General features: G+C 37.4%; 1 protein-coding gene across 1 annotated transcript in view; it reads right to left on the bottom strand.

Annotated features, from left to right (window-relative positions):
• Window positions 1-14,403, bottom strand: part of SEMA3C (sema domain, immunoglobulin domain (Ig), short basic domain, secreted, (semaphorin) 3C) — a 117,620-nt gene that overhangs the window by 11,129 nt on the left and 92,088 nt on the right. The window contains exons 11-13 of the mRNA XM_010001785.1: window positions 12,265-12,487; window positions 2,640-2,728; window positions 436-477 (exon numbers count right to left, since the gene is read on the bottom strand). Coding sequence (XP_010000087.1) covers window positions 436-477; window positions 2,640-2,728; window positions 12,265-12,487 — 354 coding nt within the window. The remainder of the gene's footprint in view (window positions 1-435; window positions 478-2,639; window positions 2,729-12,264; window positions 12,488-14,403) is intronic.

Below are 14,403 nucleotides of genomic sequence, written 5' to 3'. Positions count from 1 at the left end.
TTCAAAACAAATAGGTTGTCACCAAAATCAGGGCCAAAATTACTTTTTTTTTGCTCAGAAATGATAAATTATTCTTAAAATATAAATAAATATTGAACAAAACCCTTGAAACTCCCTTAATCTTTTTTTTGTCATACACCTAAAAAACAACACTGAATTCAATTTAGTGAATAATGTTTACTTAGTAGTTTTGTAAAATATTGAGCAATGTGTTCCTTTCAATGAATTAGAAGTGATACATAATAAATAGAAATTTTTTTATCTTAATGGCTCTGGTGTTTATAAGCAGGTCATGCAAACTTCAGTCAAGTTTCTCCATATTCATTATGGAAAATCTCCTGCCTATACTGAGAATGCTGCAGAATGATTGTTATTCTAACATCTTTAGGTCAATTTATCAAATAATAAGCACTAAGTAAACACTTTCCAGTTTACCTTTTTAGATGAAATCTTCATTGTTGTTATAGGAGAACTACTCTGAAAGACAAAATTCCAAACTGCATTTACAAGGACTCTCTTGTTAATATTGTCCAACATTAAAATTAAAATTTAATACAAATTGTCATATCTAAGAAAATGGTAACTTTTCATTTCTTGAAAAGACATCACTCCTACTTTTTTTCTTCTGTTTTCAGAACTAAACAAATGACATATATACAAGTAATGTCTCACTAAATATATTGGCTAAACTCAACTGCTTTGTGGTTACTCATGTGCATCAAAAAGATTTTGTGCACATCTAACATCTAACATTTGTTACCCCAGCAATACAGGAGCCATGTGTTTTGAGCCATTACTCTCACTTTGTAAAAATAAACGTTTGTTCTTTGACACTGATGATAAAGAAAAATTGTATAATAGCTCATGCATATTTACCACATAATCCAGGTAAGAATATGTCATATTTCTCCTACACATTATCTAAAGTGCATACAGTTTGGTTACTATCCAACATATATTTTCAGATTATCAATGACTAGAATATTAAAAATGGCATGTGTGTTATTGAATGCTTCTTTACTCCAGACAATATTGTATACTACTGTGTGTCATCACTGAAGTCTATTACTGTTTGTGTCCAAATCAAATGTTAAAGAGTTGGAAAAGGAATTATCACATTCATTGCCTTAAGCAAGTGAAGTGATTCATTATTCTCATCCAGACAAATGATAAAATAATTCTTAATAAAAATATTTAGCATTTTTTTAAGATTTAGCATTTGCTCAGTCACAAAGGAAACCCACAGCTCTGGGCCAGGAGTAACTGCAGTGGGCTACAGAGCAAGGAGGCCAGGACTACGAAATCTGGCTGCAAATCATGTGAATTGGAAAAGGTTTGAAGGAGTTGAGAGCTGCTGTAGTATTTAATGAACTGTCTGGAGACTTGAGGTCAAATGCAACATTGGATCTGATGCCACATTCTCTTTTCCTTGCTTATACTCTGGATAGGAATCAGAGCTTTGCTTACTCCTGATATTTACTAGCACAGGGCCAGTGATCTCATTCCTTTCCTCTTGGAGAGACTAATCAAAATCCTCTCATGCTGCCTCCACAGAGTGTAACTAGAGAGATTATGACATCATGATTTTAAGGGTTCAAGATAAAAAAGCCTGTGCACAGAGGCCCAGAAACTAGGTTTGGGGTAAAGATTCCTCTCTGTCCACCTATCTGCTTGCTTTATAAATTTATGTTTCAGTAAAAGGAATTTACTCTAGGTACTTGGGGTACTCTTTAAGCAATGTTACTCACATATATCTTTTTAAAAGAGAAGTTTTCAACAAGAAAAGCCTAGGAAGACTAATTATGTCTTTAGGAGGGTTAACACAGATTCTATTCCTTTTCTTAAAGAATTTTTTAATGCTGTCTGTCTGGATAAAAAAAGCTGAAATCTTCCTTTTTGTAACCCCTCAATTAAATACAGAAGAGCCCACAACAAACCCCTTAACTAAGTTAACAGATGCATACTACCATTTGCCCTGAGACTACCCATTTTAAAGAATAGTCTATTCAACATTTTTTAAGGGATTTTTCAACATGAGGGTGAACATTTTCTTTGGGTTACTATAATCTGCTACATGCCAGAGTGATTGACAGAGGCTACTCCCTTATTTCTCACTATAGTTGTTTGTCTTTCTTTTCAGCTTATGTTTTGTTAAGCTTGCAGCTTTCATGAATCCAGAGGCACGTGGCTTTGAAGAACTGGAGTTAAGCAAAAAACTAGACTAGTTTGCTCCCATTCGACAGCTTAGAATCAGGAAGATTATCAGAGAATCAAAGTACAAAAAAAGTACACTCCATCTGTAAATAACAAGTGTCAATATGTGATGCCAATTATAAAAGTTGCCTTCTGGCAGCCACTATAACATGACCTTGTGAAAATGTGACTATCAAAATTCTTCTAGCCAGTACAACATCATAAAAATAAGCAACTTAAATATAGAGGGAAAAAAGCACTTAAGCCTGCTATAGCCTTCATAACAGTGGACATTTCATACTCCTTTTTGGGTGGGTATCAAGCTGACAGTATGCACATTTACTTGATCTTTTATTGAGTCTCAGCTGCCCTTGCCAAATTCTCTTAGAACAAAGTGTTTGTGTGAACATACACATTGGAAGAATAAAAGTAGGAGCAAGCCAAACCTGAAAAACTTCCAGCTCTTCTAAAATGAGTTCTCCACTTGCAGAGAAGTTGGTGGGTAGGACAACAACTTTTTGTATGGTTCCTTGATCTGGAAAAGATCAGAAAAAGTGAGACCAAGTGACAGTGAGAGACAGAAATATAAAAGCAGATGAACCATTATCAATTATGAATGGAACATCAAGGCACTATCACATAGAGAAAGGTAAGAAATGTTCAGTAATTTCTAGGGTTTGGGGTCAGAAAGACTCATGAGATGATTCCTTATATAGGAATATTCTATATGATATTATTCTCATGTATGAACATGAAAAAAATCATGGTAAGATTGAGTTACTGCTATCACTGTTACGTTCTAACCAAGAAGATCAATCAAATCAGTATCTTCTGTACTAGTTGCTGCACACAGACAGAGGCAGTACTAGCTGATCGTAAAGATGGACCAATATACACAGGTAACTGGGAGCTGCTGCAGAATGTAATATATATATTCATATTAATTTAAAAAATAAATGACAACTGGTGACAGGAAGGGTGAAACTTCCAAAGAATAACTCTATCTATACCTAAATCAAGTAAAAGGAAAACATTTTATTTATTTTTTTTTCAGGAAAGTCAAACAATAATCAAGTCTGTTACATATTGGTAGGAGTTAATATTTTGGTCCACAAGTGGTGAAGATATTACAGCTGCTCTATCATGGCTGCCCTCTCAAAATGCTGTTCCAAGCCTCCCAAATCCATTCAGATCAAAGGAGAAAGAAGGATGGGGCAACGGCAGTGCTTTTGTAGGGTAGATGTGATGAGTGAGAACAAAGGGATGTTTGTGACTGGTTTTCCAAATTTATTTTGTGGAAAGAATATGTGAGATGGAGGGGTCCATCTGTGAAGGCTGTTAAAGGCTGAGACAGCCACTGAAGTATTTCTGAAGTGGCAGAAAAGGCAGACCGTGGGAGAAGCACAAGGACAAGCATTTTTACTTGGAAAAAGCACATAGAATTCCTCTTGTCTGAGAGGCCTGGAAATTAGTGTGAGTAGAATACATTTATTTGCTTGATACTGATTTTGAGGAATGAGACCACATGGTATAGATTCTGTTTGGCCTTCAAAAACTTTATGGCTAACATAGACTTGTGTGGTTAGTAAAACATTACTCAGGCACAATATAGGTAACTATCTACATGCATTTTTATGAATTTGTAACCAAGGAAAGGAAATCCAGCTTCCTGTTTGGCAATTCATGAGGCAGACAATGTGAACTGAAAAAGGGCAATTTTTCTTTTGCTTTTAAGGTCAGTGACTAAATTCCATGGCAGGAGCTGCAGGGCAAGTTGGTTACAGTAAATAATTTACATCTTCTTATTTCCCTGGAGGAAGTAAACAAATAATAATATATTTTATTTTAAAAAAAAATGTTTAGAGCCAGAATATTGATATGTAATGACCTGACCACACACAGAGCACACACAGCAGTATTTTGTGATCTGAACAAAAAAAAAGAAAAGAGAAATTGAAAGCTGTCAAGACTTAAAAATGTGTAGCTATCAATTGTACATGTTCAGGGCATGTTTGGCATAAATTTTTCATGAGAATTTTCTAAGGAGAATGTTTATTCTCATTATACAATGGCATGATAACCAGTTCCTTCCAAAAAAGCTTTACTGAAACTGAATCTTGTGATAGCACAGCTGTAGTCTAGACTGGGTGCCAGTATTAGCAAAGCTGTAAGAACCTGGGAGAGATTTACTAACTGCCAGGACCCACCAAAGCTTTAAACTGCTGCAGACGCATCCTTTGTTGGAGCTAAGTAGAAGTGTGTGCAGGTCTGTGTATTTCTGCACTTACTAAAGGGAATAATCCACTCACAAATAGACACAGCTGAGGTCCAGTCTGCCTCTTTGCATCCTTTTTTCAATGGTCTCCCCCTAAGATTAAACTATACCATACAAAATACAGCATCAGACACGCAGGAAGGGGTTGGAGCCTTTTGGGTTTTGGGTTTTTTTAGAGCTGCCTGCAGTGTCAACTACCTGTGACCCTGATATGCGGGGCACTGAGCATGTTGACAGTGACCTTACCCGCAAAGGAATGTGAGTCTGCTGAGCCTCTGAAGAACTGGGTTATTTCAATGACCCATTAGCACATGCCACACATTTAAAATTCCTTAATTGTCTTTGGTCTTCAAACATTGCCTCAAACTGAAATCACAACCTGAGGGGAGATTTTATCCTGGGCACTGGCATGGAAAATACTGATAATGCCTGACGCCAAGACCCTGTGTCCTAACAAACTTTCCTATTTGAAAACTAGGTTCCTATCTGCCCTTTTGTCACACCCCAGCAAAATACACAGAGTTAAGGACTGTTTACCTTGGTATTCATTCCCTTTGACTACATATTTTATCATACACTTTGGCTCAGTATGGTACCATGAGGGACAGATTGTTGCAGAAAGGAATGTTCCAATGTTTTAAAGGAATTAGTAAACTTAATACAACATTTGAAATAAATATTCATGTTGGGGAAAGTGGTCAATAAAAAGCTATTCAGTAAGTGCAACCATTTAAAGCTACATAATTCCAACAATACATGGCTTGTAGGCTCTAGTCCTGCAATCCTTCTGAAGTTTTTCTATTTCTCAGCCTGCTTCTTATGAAATGCAAAGCGAATATTTGTGCCCAGAAAACACTTCTTATTCCTTATCTCATTAGTACTGATGTCTCCATCATAAGCACAGTAGCTAACAAATCAAGCACTTATCTGTGTCCACGTCAGAAAGCTTATGGTACATCTGAGTTTTTCTATTTCCTTTAATGGCAAGGTAGCAAACTAAATTCCCTGGGTTAGAAGGTAGTTTGGAAAGGATGCATCACTTTGCACTGTAGGAGAAATATGCAAAGTAGCAGTTTCTGAGCTGTTTCCCAGTGTATTTCATAATACATAATATTTTTTTTGTTGTAAGCCAGGCATAAGCAATCATCAAACAAGTACAAGACAATTTTTTTGCATGTTTAGGTCAATGTATGAAACTATGAGCTCATTCTGTAAAAATGATAAAAGCGAACAGGCTGGTTTCTTTTTTATGTGTTACTTCCAGAAATCGACTTGCAAACAGTTCTACACTGTTATGATTTCACATAGTCATGAAAAAAAAATCTTCTGTGTCTCCAGCGTATCAATTCACCACTAAAATATATGAAGTGAAGAGGCAGATTTATGCTCACCATTTCCCTGACTTTTCACCAAGAGCTGTTTACAGCTTCGCATCAGCCCAGCAGCTTGTGAGTTGAGAGCAGACAGACAAACAAGAAGGAATCTCCCTCAAGCTGACAGCAAGAAGACAAGGGCAATTCATAATGATTGGTTTTCTGTTTCAAACCTGGTTGAATAACTGCAGTCTCCCAGCTTGTCATGGATGACAATGTGACTGAGATCACATTTCGTCTGAGAGGACCAAGAAAGAGGGAATGGCAAGGGAGGAAACATCCTATAGGCTAAAAAATGATGTAGAGAGTATGCAGAGAGGGAAATAAATGCAGGAAGAAGGCATTTCAATACATGGTCCAAGGAAGGTGAGACAAATAAATAACAAAAAGAAAAATACAAACACTCTAAATTCCTTGAAATGGAGGGCATTTTATCTCCTATTCTGAGTGTCTCCTCTTCTGGAGATATTCAAGACCCACCTGGATGCAGTCCTGAGTAATGTGCTCTGGGCAATCCTGCATTAGTGGGGGAGTTGGACTAGATGATCTCTAGAGGTCCCTTCTAATTCTTGACAATTTTGTGATTCTGTGATTCTGGACAGTTATTAATATGCTAAGTTTCATTGGCTTCATTGGATACCACTTGGACACACTAATTCCTGGTCTAGCTGACAGTGGAAAAAGCAAATAAAAGCTTAATGAATAGCAATGAAAAATACACAGGTCTTTGGCTGGAATCTGTATTACAGAAGCTCAATCTGCAAGTCTGAGTTTAAATCTCATTCTCTGAACTTCTACTAGCTTTTCTTCCCCAGCCCTAAGTGAATACTGCAGTTGTAAATGTTGTGATCCTCAAAGAGAGTCAAGACCCATCCACCCCTGAGCCACATCAATTGAACAACAAATAAATTTTAAAAAGTGACTTTTCCACATCATAGAAAAATGTCTGCAGTGGACACTAACTGCTACACTGCCAGGACTTTCACATAGGCCTCCTGCAGTAATCCCTCTCCCTGATGTGTCAGACATTACTGGAGACCCTTTGAAAACTATTCTCCATGTTGTACCTGTCAGCCTGATGGCAGCGTAATTATTTTTGGCCTCTAATCTGAGTCGAACCTGATACAAACATAAAATAACAAAAAAGAAAGCAAACATTCTGCAGAATGCTTAACATTTTAAATGCTTAAAATTGAGAAAATGTTGAGTCTCAGCAGAACACCTGAGATGGTGGCAGGTTAGCATTCAGGGCTGAGAACCAAGTCCTCTCATTCTTTGCTGTTCTTAGGTGTCTGCTCCAAGTCAGGGCTCCCACCAACAGCCACATTACCTTTCTGTGCTTCAGTTCACTTATCTGTCAAATGGGTGTAATTTTTTTCCAGTTCATATTACTGCTCTGAAATTTTCTAAAGTCATTTGAAGCTGCAACAAAGACCAAAAAGGCAGATACAAATGTCTGATGAGCTCACACTTGAGGGCAAAACTGTCACATAGCCCCAGTTTGGTCAAACTTCTGGGACACGCTATGAGCTTGTTTAAACAAAAACTGAACACGGAAAATTAAGTAGGTGAAGGAATGCCTTCTTAACTTATATATCTTCTTAAAAGGCTACCAAAAAGGTTTTGGATGAGTTGGCCAATGAAAGATTTTTAATGACTCAGGCAATATGACCAAGAGGAAGAAGAAAACTGTGCCTGCTGCTTGTTGTGCTGCTGTGATACATCATCTTCCCAAGCTCAGTCACGAAGCTGTAGCCAGAGAATCTATGGGAGGCAAACCTTCTCTTCTGACCAGATTATCTCTCTCCCTTAGAACCTGTAGCTCATTACATGATTTTGGCTATTGCATTACTGGAGGGTACTGTTGTCAGCAAGGGTTGGTTTTCTAAAGAGACAGGCATCATCTAACACCATGAAAACAAGTATTACAAAGTTATGCTCTGAAGGCACTTACTGCATCCAGTATTTGAAAATAACTGTTGCATCAGAGAGGAAAAGATAATAAGAAACACCATGCCACATCAGATGCATGTGGCCCACATTAATCATCTGAATAAACCACACTGAAATTTGAAGTGCCTTTTCATGACAGTCACTTAGATCTCTTTCCACAGAAACATATCCTATCTTAATAGCAAGGAGGTGAAAAAAATCCTATTGGTGCCCATGGCTGTTTAATGTACCCAAGTTTGACCCAGACATTTAAATATTTTCATAACACCAAGAGCAATAAAAAAACCCATGCATAATCTTTTCGTTGCGTAATCTACGTGTACTCTGACCGAAGGCTTTCGTAGTGCAAGCAGTAGGTGGTGCTTAAAAAATAAATATTAATCTCAGGAAAATGTTCTCATGCTGTTTTACTGCCGTTCTTAAAAGTCAGATGGGAAACCAGCTACCAAAGGATAAATGGAAAATGTTGAAAGCTTTGGTTCTTTATATATAACTAAAATGACATATTATGTTATTACATATTGCATAGGGAAAAACTATCATCAGCATCACCCTTGTCAAACATGCTAATGAGTGATTACATTATATCCAAGTAAATTGTCCCTCAGGTTTCTGTTTGGCTAGAGGAGGTACACAGCACTCGTCCATTGTAGCACTGCTTTCTATGGTTAAAACTTCCTCCTTACTCTAAACCAACTCATTTCAGAGGGGGTGAAGAGATCTTTTTGGGTGGACTTAACAAAACTTGCATGTTTTTTTAAGTGCTTTGGGAGTTTTCAGGTTGAAAAGCACAGGGAAAATAAGAGATAATTATCATTTCATAAGAGGGTGGAATGCTGTAAGAACAATGTCCCTGGGATTTATTTTGTTAGCTATTTAGGCTAGCAAGGGAGAAAAGCAAAAGCAGCATATTAACTTTGGGCACGGACCAGCCCCTGTGAGCTCAGCACTTTTGTCTGGGAGTGCAAAGGAAACACTACATTTAGTTCCCATTAATGTGAAAAAATGACACAGTTGCCTATACCCTCTCATGCCATGGCTACATGATGAAAACCACTGGGGTTCTTGGAGCTTTATACTTCTGTTATTCTTCACTTGCATCCAGGAACTGATTTATTACTGAGGCTATAGAGGAGGAAAAGAAGAAAAGCTAAACATTTTGTGTGCTCTGCATCTGGCAAGACATAAAACACTCCAATTTCAAGCATGAGACAGGTCACTGACAGTGACAGACACGGCTAGCAACATCTCAGTTCAGCAGCAGTAACTCATCATCCAAGCTGACTGTAATTGTCACCAGGTGTCAAGTCCCATTGTCTTTGGCTGTGGGGCTCCAGGCTCCCAAGGAAATTATCACATGAAATTCTCCTATACAATGTGGTTTTTGCATTTGCAGGGACAAACTGACACCAAAGCAAATCCCCTTTGCATTCCTTTTGACAGTTAATATCTCTATCAAATCCTCCTGAATCTCACAGAAAGCAGAGAATAAAGAAAAACAGTTTCTCCTTTCAGTGGCTGAAACTTGATCACTTTGATTTAAAAGGGCTGAGAAATCCAGTAACATACATTGAACCTTCTGAGGAAGACCTTGGAAGATATTAATGCCCTGTGCCCTACTTAAGAAAATAATGCCTCCTCTCCAAGTAATTAGAAAGCAGACATTGATTCTTGTCCCTAGTGTGATGTGGAAGATAAAGCAATGAATATAAAATATCAAGAGCTGCTGTTTTCGTATTTCTCTATGAGGAACCCCGTGCTTATTCACAGAAGAGAATTAACAATACTTAAGAATAAGTGAGGTATGTCAATGTTTTTAATGAATCATAGGTATATGTGTAAGGTCACAATGATCATCTAAAAGCAGTCAGAAGTTAATCAAAGTATAAAATTAATTGAACTGTATATCTTGCTGAATCATGGAAATGCTAAATATCAATATTATGCATTTTCAAGCACATCTAAAATTTTCAGTGCTTTTCCAGTATTAACTATCACTGCTACATTAAGAATCCTGTTTTGGTTGGAAATGTATGTCTTACCCTTTCTAGTAATCTTTACAATTTTCCTCCAATTTTATAGAGCATTTTAAAACATTTGTGCCACTATATTAAAAAAAAAAACAAAACAAAAAACAATAAAACCTAAAATGTTCATTTGAATAATCTGTATTAGCCTACCAAACTCCTACTCTGGATAAACAGTGATTTGACAAGGAACAAAGCTAACAGAAAACCAAACCTTCTCTTTTACTAAGAGTTCTTGTGGAGTTCTATAACAGTAGTAGGGACAATATGTATTAGCACTTCTGGTCTTTCTCCAGTAGTGTACAAAGATTATTTACTTCTGTAGGAAAGGAGGAAAATTACCATAAAGAATCCCAAAGTGAAGAACTGTGGTTAGATTAATTAAACTAAAATCTGGTTACAGGTTAGGGAGGGGGGAAAAAAACCTCTTTCCTAATTAGCTTAATTTGGTAGTTTCCAATGACTCTGCAAGCAGGATTAAAGAAATCTTCAAGAACACCTTAAAAGTCATTTATCAACTGCCAACCAAGAAAACAAAAATACCCAAACCAAAACCTGAAGAAATTCCTAATTTTCCTAATTTCCATTACTCAGAGCTCCTCTACTCTGAGTATACCTTACAGTATATTAAGCATTCCCAGTGCAGTTGATGGTGACCCGGAAAGCGTTTGACACAAGAACGTGAGCAAAGCGTTTTTGTTTTCCTGTTTCCTTTCATTGAAATACAGAACCTGTAGGCTGGATGGGGGCCTCTAGAAGTCCAGTCCTCCACTCAAAGCAGGTCCAATTTGAGAAGGTTGCTTGGATCCATGTGGGTTTGGGTTTTAAATCTTTGAGGAAGAAGAATTCACAGCTTCTCTGGGCCCTTGTTCCACTGTTTAACCACAATGACAGTTTAAAAGACCCAAACCACTCTTTCCCTTATATCTAATTGCAATGTCTCACTTGGCAACTTGTGTCCGTTGCCTCTCTCCCTGATACCAAGCACCTTGAGAAGAGTCCAGATCTGTTTATCTCAAGAGATAGTTGTCAACAGCAATACAGTCTCCCCTTAGCTTTCACTGAATAAACCAAATTTTCTCAGCCTCTTCTCATACATCACACACTACAGTCCCTCAGCTGATCCTGTTCTGTTATGTCAATGTTTTCCTTGGACTGGGGAGCCCATGACTGGACATGGTACTCCTGACAGGAGCTGAATACAGGGGCAGAATCCCTTCCAGCAATCCACTGGTTGCATACAGTCTGCTAACAGAGTACAGTATGCAGCTGGCCTCCTTCAGGATAAGGCACCCCACTGATTTTGATCTGGGCAAGTTTTTCTAAGAAGAGTTCCTTTTAATCCTGCCCCTACAGAAACCTGACATTCTTGAGAATTTTTTTAGCACCAGCTTCCTAAATCTATTATAACAGGATGGTTATTCCCAGCCCCATGTGAGTTTGCTAGCAAATGTAGCTATTCTACAAGCAGAACACTACCAGGACCCCGATAAAATGTCAAGCATAAAAGCAATGCAAGTCATCTCTGTAATTATTTTCTGATGTTCAGAGATATATTTGTTCTCCTAGAGTTCTTTTCCTTTGTTCTACTTGAAACCATCTGTAGTAAAAAAATATTAGCCTCTGTGCCTATCAACCTATAATGCCCTGTTAAGCCAGCAGGAGTTTCAGATGTGAACGAATCCTTGGGTCTAGTCAGAGTACCACTCCACTTGTCTGCTTCAATCAGAAGAGTGTGATTCATATCTGAATATTTTAAAAAATCAAAATTGATCAGTATGAGAACCACTTGGCCTGCTCCCTGCAGATTTCAGAAGCATAGCACCAGATCAAATTTGATGTAAGTAAAATAAAAATGTATGCTGTATTAGTCAGAAATTATTTTAGAATAGTTGGATCAAATTATTTGTGTCCACTACTACTAGGACTCAAAGCATTTGTTTCTTTTTCTCTGCTAAATGCTTCCATATTTTAACTTTTTTTTGTTTGGTTTTGGTTTGGCTTTTTTGAATGAAGTTGTTATTTCTGCCTTTGTAACATCCTGATCAGATTGTGTTTTCTTCAGAAGTAACTTACACAGCATATATTATATAATGATTATGAGAGTATGCAAAACAATACAAAGCCAGATTTTGGTATTTCTACTCATGTTAAAGAACATAAAATTCTGATGGGAGAAGTATTATAATTTAGATAGAGTAAAATATACACTAGTTTTGAATCCTGTCTCAAAATTCCTGTCTTATCTCTTGCACATAATTAACGCCTATGGGAAACATAAAAATGCACAGAAAAGAAGAGCATAATCTATGGATTTCTAGAGACATTTTTGTAGATGGCAAATACATTCAAACATTTCTGAAAGCTATGAATTGTACAGATTGGAGTTGATTGCAAATTATAATGCAATGGAGGAGAATGACTGTTGCTAAGTTTGCCTTACCTGTTCCAAGAAACAAGACATGGTATTTTCCATCAGCAGCATTCACTCGATCCACAGCAATCTTTGTATACTTGTAGTCGGCTCCTATCCGGATGATTAACGGCCTCTTGTGGATTGGGTAAATGGGATTAAACATCAAAGGGTGATTTCTGATGAAGGTCACAACGTCATCTGGAAACTCTTTGGTTGTCCTCATATTAGGTGTGAAGGCTCCTCCTGGACACTGTAAGAAACATGCACAGCAATGCTTAACAATATTTACCATCTTCCAGAAAGTTTTCACCTCCAAGTAATTTACAATTATTGACAGATAGCTGACAAAGTAGGTTTCTGAAGGCGCACTTCAGACTCTGACTGAAAGTAATTATGTTTCAGTAAGGGGAATGAAGTGCTTGAATAGCTATGCTTTTAACTCCCATCAATTCAGATAAAGCAAACACAAACATATTTTTGCACTTTCAAAGCTGAGCTTCATGGCAAAGATTCATACTTCTGGACCTGTTTCCACATTCTTTGTTTCCAAACTGCCTGTTGAAAAAGAATAGCCAAGCGATTGCTAGGGGAAGATAACAAATTTTTGTTGCTCGTTTGTTACAGATTGAGTACAAAGGCAAAAGGTAACATCTGATATTAACTTCAATTTGTTCAATATAATTTAGTCATTATGTTGATTACAAAATGGTGGAAGGGCCTGTAATTCTCCTTATTTGAAAAAAAAATAATAATATTGAGTTGATAAGGGGGTCCCATGGCAGCTTATTTACATCAGAGAGGACTGGCTGACCACAGGATTTTGTCAACACTTCCCATATGCTCAAGAAATGGCAGAGGTCCATAAATACTCTGGATGTTACATGTGATGAAGAACCAACCAAATAATAAGCCCTCAAGCATTCTGAACCTCATGAGGAAATAGTATTGATCTTAGAAATCTGAAGTGTTTCCTAAAAGTGAAACTTAGAGAAGATTATGGGAAGAAATCAGGAGCTATGTCAGTAACTCGTACAATGTTCTGGATATAATGAATTTATTTCAGTCACTGTTACCACACTTCTTATTGCTGCTCCTGAGCTTTTATTTTACCCCTTACCAGATTTCTGAGCTGTGAAACTCCTCAGAGTATCGTAGCTATTCAGAAATATTTCAACACAATATTCTTCCAGACAGAAAATGTCGTTTTGTTCAATAGGAAGCATTTAATGGAAACTTGTTTGATGAGGAACATTTTTACATCTAGGGTGGAATTTCTGGTCAAAACCACAGACAGAAAAAATAGCTAGCAGCTTAGGGAGAGATTTACCTCACCTGGCTTCTACTGTCTCAAAGTCTGGCATTTATTCTTAGTTAGCATTCTAGGTTTCTTCTTTAGTCAGTAATTCAGACTAGAAGCCCTGCTTTTAGATGGCTAAAATTAAATAAAATGAATCATGTTCTGAGAAACTAGGAAACTCACTGGGGATATATGAGTCATGTGCCCAACCGACCTGATGCAAGCAAACATTAGAATCTGGGTCTTTACCTCCCAGGGGATCCCTCTAACCATCAGGCAGGAGTTTCCATTCAACCTTCACTGCTAAAAGTGGTTCCATCTTGTGCACATAATTACCTATTCATTGGGCAATTCCAGGAACAAAGTAGAGAGGGGACTGCAGCCTTATCCCAGGCTTTAGAATCATCTTCTGGGTCAATTAAGATTTAATAATTTATAAGAAGTAGAGCAGCTCTGGTAGGAATTCTTTAAAAGAAAGTGCTCTGGAATAAGTTATCTTCAGGAAGAACACCTAGAACTCAGCTCTTTTTGGGTCTCTTTTCCCATCTAACATACTTGACAAGTAATTATTCTGGACTTTTACTTATCCTGAGGGTTTTGGTTTGGTTCTCATTAGAAATGACACTCCATGCTAGCTCTCTAATCCCTCATATTGAATTTTAAATATTTATTTTGCTCTACTCCTTCTCTCTGTTGCATTTCCATCCACAGTCTTGCAGGAAATGTGTGGAGCTATCTGCCAAGCTTAGCAACAAATGCAGAAAAAAACCCTTTCTTCATAAATTTGTAGTCTATTAGCAAGATTATTCTACTTGGTAGTGATCTGCCAGACCCTAGTTCCTCTCCAGAGAGATTCTGTTTCATGAGCG

This window comes from Chaetura pelagica, unplaced genomic scaffold (genome assembly GCF_000747805.2).
Source record: "Chaetura pelagica isolate M959 unplaced genomic scaffold, ChaPel_1.0 scaffold137, whole genome shotgun sequence".
In the NCBI taxonomy this organism is placed as follows: Eukaryota; Metazoa; Chordata; class Aves; order Apodiformes; family Apodidae; genus Chaetura; species Chaetura pelagica.
Note: the sequence above shows the minus strand (reverse complement) of the source record. Positions and strands in the feature narration are given on the sequence as shown.